Genomic DNA, 11,026 nt, shown 5'->3' on the forward strand with positions numbered 1-11,026 from the left:
TTTGGGTTCCATATCCTGGTAAAATCGGAGGGTTGTTTGGGGTTTCGGGTCCCCTCAAAACCTATTTATCCTTAATCAAAAACATATATTTTTAAATAAATCTCTCATGATAGAGTAGAATGATTTATCTATCTTTACACCATATAGAATTCAAAACATTAAGCTTCCCCCTTTATACAATACCACATCATTTGACAATGAAAATGTTATTATAATATATTTTGATGATAAATCATTATAATTTATATTTTTAAAACAAAATTTTTAAAATATAAATAATAAATTAATTTAAATAAATAATTAAATATGAATAATTTTTAATTATTACGTCAAATAATATCTAAATAAAATTATGGCAAAATCTATTTGACAGCAAAAGTAACATCCCTTTATATCATTATGTACAGACAAGTTAACCTCAAAAACCTCAAAAACTTCAACCCGTGAGAAAATATATAAGAAAACTTCATTTGCTAGAGTACTGATACTTCATTTTATCATAGGGCTACCCACTTCCTCAAAGAATGGAACCCCCCTTTAGCATTTAATGTATGACAATCCCTGTAGTTGACTTCAAAACATATTGTAGCTCCATAGTTTCATATTCATATCTTGGTCTGTTACAGTAAAAGCATCTCATACAAACGAAGCAAGCCACTAATACAAATTTTATTTCTAAGTCCCAACACAATGGCAATTCACACACTATGCTTTCACTAGCCCTAATCTATTTCCCATACTTTTTCTATTTACTTTATGCTCCTCTTGTATACCAAAATGTGTCCACTAATCATGCTGTGGGCCACTTCCTTTATTTGGGCCTGGTCTCTTTGGAGACTTTCCACTCTTCACAGCAGCCTGAACCACAAACACCAATACCAAAGATTTAGATTAATAGCAAACTCTATCATCAAAACAGTTTGATAATGCTGATTTCACCGGATTATGTATAATAAAAAGCAATGAGATAGAATCACCCACTTAAAATGCAGGTATGATGTAGTTACCTTGTCAATTGTTTACGAGAGATCATTTCTACATCAAAATTGGTATACTGGCCATACTGGTAATATTGATCAAACGATTTCTTTCTTTTTCAAATTAAAAAAGTATTAAGAGTTCGAATCTAAAACCTATTCTTTTTAAGAAATACTGCTTACCAGTACACATTAAAATTGCAAATATTCATCACATTATAAAACTGAAAAAAAATGGACTTAAACAATTGACTCCAAAATCACTAAGAAAGGCCGGATTCTACAATACAAGAACTGTAGCAAGAGAACAATACTGCGTGACTTATTATGTCAGGGGAACAATGCTTACAGTAGAAAACCTTTTGCTTTCTCCTCTCATGGTTCCACCTTTTGATGGCTTCTTAATCTCATTGTTAGTCTTCTCCACCAGATTGACATCTTCTGAGAGGATGCAGAGAAAATCAAATAAGTGGATTTTGAAAAGCAAATGAACAACATTACAAAATAAGTCAATCCATTGTATATACATGACAATAAAATAACACATACCCAGTTGCGGATTTTCCCTTGCTTCTAGGCTGAGAGTAACTTTATCATTGTTTCCTTTTGCAAATGTATGTGTAAATCTGTTTTGAAAAACAGTTGAACTACTCCGAGCCCTTAGATGGGTAGAAGTGAACGTTGGCATACACACAGTCCATGTGTTGCTGCTCACTATTATTCGGCTCATCTTCACTCACACCTATCTCTGATTTCTGCTACTACTACTTCTTCTTCTTCTTCTTCTTCTTGAGCTCATTATATGCATTTTCTTGTAAGATTCCATTCCGCATTCTGAAGAATCTACATGCTAAACCCCACGGGCAATAGGAAAAGATAAAGAAGTCTCAGATTCCACATTGAAAGGCATGTAACCACTAAAAACAAAACTTAACCCAGTTGAGGGTATCATTAGACTGAATACCAACGCGGTTCAAGTGTGAAAGTGATCAGAACGCAGCAAAAATGATGTAAATAAATAAACTTTGTGGTCGTATTACTTGCCGACACTGAGTTGACAGGAGCATGAGTGCGCCCAAGTTGACTCGTGACTCTTGACTTGTGAAGTTCAAGTCAAGAGATAAATAGAGATAAATAGAGATAAATAGATATATATAAATAATTCATATATAAATTGAGAGTGACTTAAAATACAATAATCACAAAATTCAAGTGATGAAGGTTCAAAATAATTTTATTAATATTTATAAAAAGTAATTGATTTATATGAATTATTTGGTCTAATCGATATTAACTTACTACTAGAAAAGTCATTGTAAATAATAAACAAACATTAATTAATTAATTTATTTTTTTATTTGTTGCACCAGTGGTATCCCCACGACCCAAGCCGCCTGCAAGCCAAGTGCATCTGGTGAGTCCAGGCCACGGAGTGAAACTCAAGACCAATGGGGAACGGTCCAAGCCAAAGCCAACTCAGCTACCCGTACCCGCTACCAACCATTAAAATATTAAATTTAGGGTACATAATTCTTAGGTTGTAAAGTTAATGTCTCTCTTGTTCTTTTTATTTAGTAAATTAAGATCTATTATGCAAGTTTCTTATGATGGTATTGCTCATGCCCTGCTTCCTCTAGCTATTCACAAATACAATTCCATTAATAGTTGTGGTTATTTCTCATCACCATTGGTGTAGTATGGGTGCTATGTCTCTCTTCATGGGAAGACATCCATCTCCAAGTAGGATATTGTCATCCATTCACCTTTAGCAACAAATCTAGATAAAATGTGAATCCATCATCTACAATAAATCTAATGCTTTACTGAAGTCTTTTGATTTGTTTCTTACTGTCTATGCGGACCGTTCAAAATGTGCTAAATGAACAATGATTTTTAATAGCAAACAACCATACCTATATAGTTACTTTAATAATAATTCATTTCTATAAAAAAATTCCATTATATAACAGCCAGCCACCCACTCTTTTTATAATGAACCTTCTAAACTTGTTATAACCTCTCTCTTAATCAATATATTATCTTAAAAGTATTTCCAGTAAAGTACTCTATCGTTTTGGCTTTATCTAAAAAACAACCAACAATGCAGTCAAAGTTATTCTCTTCAGCGTGTAAATAACTATTTAACATCTTAAAGTATGAAAGAGGTAATTGGTAGACAGGAAAGATTATTCTGTTTGAAACAGACAGACCACGGGTTCACTAATTTATTGTACAGCAAATGTGGATGCTACATAAATTTTTGAGATATAATGTATATCTATTAAGTATTTAATATTCAAGAGCAACAAGTCGGTGACGGGAAAATCAACGGGCCGCGGGGGCAATCTCTGTAGAGAGAAAATGACATGCAAATTTTTTCCCAAGATAAAAGGAATCTTACTTTTGAGTTGTCCATTAGGGTTTACTACACACAAGAAGTCAATTTTACTGTGAAATTTTGCAGGATAGAGTAAAGTTATATAACAGCAAGAGCATTGAGAAGCAGAAATCACAATTGCTTGTGATACTTCATCTGCAATATGTGGATTCGCAGGATCGTCAATGCTAATCCAGCTGTTCCTTGGAGAAATACAAGCATTATTCATAGGAGAAAATAGTAAATTTACTCAAATCTCAAACACACAGGAAAATCCAAAATCGAGTAATTTTTTTGGTCATATCAACATAGTATATTTTTGTATATTTTTAACCTAGATCAGTTTGTATGATTTTGGCAATAAATGTTTAAGATTTCTTTTTTTAACTTATCAGACTAAATCAGTGATCTATGGTCCCAAAAGTAACATTTCAGTTAAATATATCATTTATTTGCTTTCTAATCTTGTGTTTTTACTGCACATTCTCAGAAGATGCCATTCCGGTGGAGAACGCTCCCACTAACTTGCAGAAGAGGTCACAGGCTACCTCCTTCAAAGGAGAAACTCAAATGTTTTCTACTGTAAATATTTCTTCCTACTTAATAACTAAAATTGTTGTTTATATATATATTTTTTTGAGAAGATTAGCTTAACAAACCATCAAAACGAATAATTGTAATTTCTGATTGTTAATATAAATTTATTTTGAAATGTTAATATACAAATGACTTAAATCACACACATTAAATTTTGATTATTAGATTTAAAAGTGTTAAACATTCAAAATATCACACACATTAAACTTTGATTACTAGACTTAAACGTGTTAACATTTAGAATTGACATTCTCTATACTTGATATGTTACTTAGTATGCGATTTAAGAGTGACTGTCAATATGTGTATAGTGATTAGACATTTTTGAAGGATTACTTTGATAAAACTAATTTTAAGATATTTTACTGTTTATGGATTCAGATTGCGGGTAAAAGCGGGCAGGCAGGAACCTCCTAAACCGAAACCAGAGACAGGATCTCCTCCCGTTCATAACTGAGAAAGGACATTGGTTACAGTTTTGGGGTTCAGGTTGGACTCCCAGCCACCACGAAGCTTATATATTATATAGTAAAGAAAATAGATAAGGTGTCTTAAAGGTATGTTTTAAGTATGGTAGTGAACTATACCTTTCTCGGCCTTTTGGCTAAGATATGTATGGTATATGCAGGTGCTTTTGAAAGTTCCTTCAGATGAGTGGTTTATTAATGTGTAGATGACTTAAACTTATTTACCAATCTAATATATGTGAAATAATTTTGGATTTATTTATGATTGAACTATTCAATTTTAATAAAAAAAGTTTTTAATTTTGGAAGCATGTTTCAATTGACTAACATTTTTTTCAGATCAATTAAAATTTGATTATGTATGAGAGCCAAGTTTATCAATACCATTTTAATGACATGTTATGGTTGGGGTCATAATCAACTTGAAATGACAATAGATATTTTAGAAGGTTGTTCCAATTACTCAAGATCCAAGACATTTTTCTTAGACCATTTTATAGTTTGTGGGTTATCACCAAATTTGATTTCATAGGAATGCAATTGAAATAGTAAATTAATCCTACACATTTTTCCCTACTCATAAGTGGGATTGATTCCATTCTTGAATATTTATATCCTTTAAGCAATGTTGTTTTGGACTCTTTTATTTGGTTTCTTCTATACCCAATGCTTACTTGTTATCTTAAAATGCATTTTTAGTGAGCCATAGAGAAGTAGATTTTTTTCATGTTTTAGCAGGGTTAATTCATGTAGATTTATTAATGTTGTCTTGATGACACATGACTATGTATGTATACTAGGAGATTTTGTCATATAAACTTTGATAACATTGTTAAAGTGAGCAAGTCCAAGATAGTAAGAGGTCTGCCTCAGTGAGACAAACCGGTTAATGCTCTTTGCAAAGTTAAGAAAGATGACTTCTTCAACTTTCAAAAGCGAAATTAGATTATGTATTTAATGAATGTAGTAAACAAATAAAATTTAAATAATTTTTTTTTTTAATAATTATTTAAGAAACATGAATACTTTTTAATTTAAAAATAATCAATAAATTTATATTGTAATGAATATTAGAAAATATATTACAGAAATAACTAGACAAATTAATGACAATTGAATAGTTTCTAACTTATGATGCTCATGATGATTGAATGAATGAATTTCCTTTCAAAATAAGCTATCATTACTTTTATGTAAAATGTCAGTAGGAAACCTATAATAAAGTCATCTTCAAATTTAATGATTTCGTGGCGACAATCATTCCATTCACGCAGGTAAAGTAAAGTGGAATATTAGATAGTAAAAACATGTTTGATCTTTAAATTCAGGTTATATCCTTTTGTCTACTCTCACTTATAGGAGCCAACTATTAGCCAACTATTCCGAAGCTGTTGTATTAGTATTTAAATAATTCTTTCTTTTCTTTCGAAACTATTATAATTAAAGTATATGTGAGAATATTGAAAGAGAGATAATTAATAAAGAGTTTGATTATTTATTATTTTAAATTTAATATTTTTTTAAGAAATAAATAATGAATATCATTTATTGTTATTAGAATTTGAATTTGATAGTTATATGATTATATTTGAATTTTTTTACTATAAGATATAAAATTTCAAGAAGATACTATGGTATAAAATAAGATTTTGAATGGATCATAATTTTTTAAAAGATTATATTTACTTATATATTTCATCAACTCTACGTATTTTACTTGTGACTTATTAAAAATAATCACCATTAAAAAAAAATTCAAATTCTTGACAAACAAGATTGATCCTAACATTAGATCCTCATAGTTATGAAGGTATTCAAAGATGTAGGATATTAATATAAAATTCTTTAAAAGTGAGACAAGTGCATGTTGTTCTTTTATAAGGGAAAATATGTTAATTTATTAAAAATGAACAATTAGTAGAGATAACTTTTTATATGACATATTAGATATAATTGTGAAAAAAGACTCACAATTTTTTGTGAATTCTTTGGAATATAGATAACCCCCCCCACACACAGAATATTGATCTAAATTGAGAGTAATAATTTCTTAAAGAAAATAAATAACAATCTAATAAAAAAGAAAAGGAAAAACTACAAGGTTATCAAGATACCTTCACAAAAATAACAAGTTAAACAGTTTTGAAAAGATACAATCAGTTGAAGCAACCCAACTTAAAAAACATAAAAATTGGGTACACATTACAATACAAAATACAACCAGCTAAACAAACTAGCTACCAACATTCCATATAAAACTAGCAGAAACAATGTAGCTTATGAAACAAAGGAAGTTGGAAACTCATTACAATACACTATACAAACTGTAAAACCTTTTACAGTGGTTGGTCTTCTGTCTCTTTTCTTTCAAATGGATAACTCCTTTCCTTATCGTGTGGTGGGCCACGTCAAGCGATTTTGCGTGTCCCTACAAACAAAATCTTTTCTTCTCTGACTTTTCTCCAATAGCCTACCACGTGTTGGCTCGACGGAGGAAAGAAATCATACAATACAGGGGGATTCCCAAGTCTCCGATGGCATGCCACGTATGGTGGATGGTCAAGTTCTGACTCTGACCTTTCTAGTGAATGTTTTCGAGTTGGAAGGATATGTAGAGTTCGAGTTTGCCAAAATCTGATGCAGAAAAATGACACAACCTATGTGCCCATCATTCCAATAATTTTGGAAGATCTGTAACTCATAAGCCTTCTAGCATGAAAGTGGTGAAATATTTTCATTCCAAATTAGATCTTTTAGAATGACGGTGAAAAGAAAATATATCTTCCTTATAGTGGAAGGGGCTATAAAAGCTAGGGACAAAGGATGATAAGAGATGGATTTCCCTTTGGAAAAGAATATCATATGATCGTTTCTTATTTTCTTCCATGGTTCAGGTTGGATATTGAGAACTCAAATGTATTAGCTTTTGAAAGAGATAGGATCTTTGTACAATTGATGGGAATTTATTGAAATTTCTTGTAAAAGTGACAACTAGATCAAGTGATCTGGTTTGGTTTTTTAAAATCACAGAATTGATAGTTGAACCTTAATATTATTCTAAATAACAAATTGTGCCATTTTTTTTTTTCTGATATTCTTAATAATGTTTTGTGCTAATCCTATCTGTCAAATTTCTATTTGTGTTTTTTTGAATTTTCCTTTACGAGACTATGAATCATGTGCATAGATCACTCCATGCTCATGAAATTAATTTCAGATTATACCATCCTTACAAAATTGAAAAGAGTTGCTTTTAGAATTGTAGAATTGTCTGTTGAGCTCCGCTGTACAGGTGCCTCCCCACTAAAATTAGATTGGAATATTGCATCTTATGTCAGAATTACCTTGTATGCCCTATTCTTTTTCATATATTAGAGGGATTGTGATGTATTGTTCCTCATCCACTCAATAGTCATTCTTAGTCCTCATTGTCTACATATGTTTCTAAAAATCTCCCCCCTTTTCTGAGTTTCCTTTCTTTTATCCCATAGAATTAGGTTTAGGACACCTTCTTTCCCTTTGCAACCTCCCTTTCTAATTAACGAAGAGATGACTTCTAAAATCCTAAAGGTCATTCTATAGGATACAACAGGTCCCTATTCTGAACTGGTATTCTCAGAAAGATGTGATGGGAAGTTAATGCTATGGTATCCCACAAGTCAATTATGACCCTATTCTCTAAGGAAGAGGTTCTCTTGATGGCCAGGGAGATTTTGTATGATCTATATTTATATAGATATAAAAAATCAACTCTTACATATTAATAATAAAAAATATTAATATATTTTATTTTACTTATTATTAATTCTTTAAATGTTAAAAAATAAAATTAATTTTCAATCATTAATATGCTACAATAAATGATAAAATTTGTAAATAAAAATAATGATATTATTTTTAAGATAACAATGAATATGAATTTTGTTAGCTACTATATAAAAAAGCAAAAAAATTATTACCTTTGACGCATAAATATTGGAAAATTCAGTCTTCTAAATGATAAGACACCCAAAAATAGAGTAGAAAAACATTCCCTACTTTTAAGCCATGAAATTTGACAATATTCAACAAAATTTAGAGCTAGTGTATCGACTAAAAAACATAAGATTCCTAATAAAAAATGTAACTACATTCAAAACAGAATGCACATAGAGTGAGGTGTGTATGCACAAATGCAATTTTCAAATGGGAACACGTAGATTGAACAAGATAGTAAAGTGGGTTTTGAAGAATGACGAATTGACTCAGTGAAAGGGGAATTAACAACTACATTATAATCATGGTATGTTATTATAGCTTGTGATAAATACTTTGCTTCATACAATGGCTTGGAATTTTGGAATTGATACTATGTAATTGAATATTTCTTTCTTTTGTTATTAATTTGTTTTAGGTTCTAAAACAATCGTCTTTGCATTAGGATAAATGAGTTTATATTTTATCCAATTAGTAAAGGAGTCTTTAGGAGTCTTACTTTTGAGTTGTCCAGTAGCTTTTTTTTTTTGGTCGGTAAAGGTAGAACCAAGATTTATATTGATTTAGATTAAATACATAGATTTCTTATCTGAGAATAAAACCATTAAAAAACCTATTCTCAGTAAACCCAGCAAGACATGATTTCCTCAACAGGCAGGAAACCATTAAACTTATGGTTTAACCATTTTAATAGAGCCATCAAAATTTATCAGTCTGATGAAAATGGGGCTAAAAACGATTATCGCAAATTCTCAACTGCCTAGAACCAGAGTGTTTAAGCATATGTAAAAGAAACCAAAATAAACTATATACAATTATATGTTAAGTATCAATAAGGGAAATTGACACAACAACAAAAGAGAGCCTAGCTTGCAGTGGGAGGATCGGGTTGGTGCAGTTCAATTCTTGTTCTTCCTCGACCTCTGCCTGCTGGACAACCCTAGCCACAACCTGGACCCCTACGACCTCTGCTCGAACCTCCTCTGCAACTCTGTCCAGCTTGTGGGTCTGCATCTGCAGCTTTCATGGGAATGATTCCATTCAACTTTGTAAACTGGAAGAGGTCCTCCTCTTTCCCTACGACCTTTGGATCGTCTCCCAAAAACCTCCATTTAAGATAGCTCAAACCAACTCCAGCAAAGACTCTGTGCCTATCCAAATATTTTCCTTTCATATCAAGTAGGAAATGATAGTATTTGATGAGCTCTTTGTGAGCATTGAAGAGGATCCGGTCACTTGGCCGAGGTGCCCCAGAATCGTGGAGGACCTTGTTCAAGATTTCTTAGAAATTATGAAGAATTTCCTTAGGAAAAAGCTCCTTGGAAAGGCTCCAAACATCTTGCTTGGGTAGCTTCTGGTCCAACAGAGAAGCCACAAACCTAGAGGAAATGTAGGTATTGTCTTGCGGGTACTCTTCCCTTCTCAAATGGGCACTACCCAGGATCATTTTGACTGCAAGCAAAACTGGAGGGTCCGCATCGATGAGGAGACACTTCAGCCTCAAATCTATGATCCTTCTGAAAGAAACCTGATGAGTGGAGGCATTGAGGGAAATAGGAGTGTATGCACCAAAGCATGAGGAGGGCCTTGGGTAGATGCTCATGATGAATCCAAATGGTGGTTTAGAAGACATTATGATCAGAGAAGAGAAGACAAGCGAGAGAGGAAACCATAGAGAAAAATGCAGATTATGCAGGAAGAAATGAAGGTTACGTGTAGAAAACACTTCAACAGGAAAAGCAGGTGCACATCTCAACACCTAATAATGAGGAGCAGATGAGCATTAAAGGCTCCCACGAAGGTGGTGGAGAATAAATGTCCTAATCAAACCAAATCTTGCCAAGCACAGCTGGAAAGAGAAACATGTGGACAACTCATACAAAAGGTACAAAATGACAGTGGGAGCCAGTAGGAGCTTCAAAAAGAATAGAAAGATGAAGACGTGGTTAGGTTTAATGGACTACTAGCAAAGCTAAACCGAACCCACCATAAACCCCAGGTTTAAGTGGACGCATGAATTCGAATAAACGAATTAGCCATTAACAAAAACCGCCAAAGGACACGAGGTAAGAAACATTCAAATTTGAAATCTGCATTCCTCAATCAGGTTGACAGAGAGTGACCCCAAAACTCTAGAAAGACGAGACTTGCTAGGTGACCTAATCTGCATAACCACTAACCTGAAAACTCTGAGACCACCAATGAATGAAAGAGCCTTGAGCTGCTATTTTTGATAAGGCATCTGCCATTGCATTCGCTTCCCTGTTGATATGTTTGGCCTCAAATTGCTCAAGTCTGTTCAAATTTTCTAAGATTTTTTCTAATATTGCTTGAAGTCTCCAATTTGGGGTTTTTTTTTTCCTTATTGCATTTATTGCTATCTCCGAGTCTCCTTCCACTGAGACATTTCTTAAACCATGGTCGATGCAATCCTTCAAGCCAAGTAGTAGGGCAGTGATTTCTGCTATATTATTGGTGTCTGGGGGAATTGGCTTTGCCATTTTCCCAATAAATACTCCTGATTGATCTCTGATAACATAACCAGTTCCAGAAGGGCCTAGAGGCCCCACCAAAGTTTAATTTCACCTAATCTGGCTTTGGGGGGACCAAGTTGCATCTTTTCTAGCATTGAT

At 32.6% G+C, this 11,026-nt stretch overlaps 1 protein-coding gene across 3 annotated transcripts; it reads right to left on the bottom strand.

Annotated features, from left to right (window-relative positions):
* Positions 1 to 394: 394 nt before the first annotated feature.
* Positions 395 to 1,816, bottom strand: LOC131029291 (uncharacterized). Of its 3 annotated transcripts, none has more exons than XM_057959723.1 (3): positions 1,527 to 1,816; positions 1,327 to 1,415; positions 395 to 858 (listed from the first exon to the last, which is right to left on the bottom strand). In XM_057959723.1, the coding sequence occupies exons 1-3, from the start codon at positions 1,705 to 1,707 to the stop codon at positions 787 to 789; spliced, it is 342 nt and encodes a 113-aa protein (XP_057815706.1). In that variant the 5' UTR covers positions 1,708 to 1,816; the 3' UTR covers positions 395 to 786. The 3 variants fall into 3 exon arrangements, with proteins under 3 accessions (XP_057815706.1, XP_057815707.1, XP_057815705.1); XM_057959724.1 differs by having other exon boundaries at positions 1,337 to 1,418; positions 1,527 to 1,808; XM_057959722.2 differs by having other exon boundaries at positions 399 to 858; positions 1,327 to 1,418; positions 1,527 to 1,805.
* Positions 1,817 to 11,026: the final 9,210 nt, after the last annotated feature.

This window comes from Cryptomeria japonica, chromosome 10 (assembly GCF_030272615.1).
Source record: "Cryptomeria japonica chromosome 10, Sugi_1.0, whole genome shotgun sequence".
In the NCBI taxonomy this organism is placed as follows: Eukaryota; Viridiplantae; Streptophyta; class Pinopsida; order Cupressales; family Cupressaceae; genus Cryptomeria; species Cryptomeria japonica.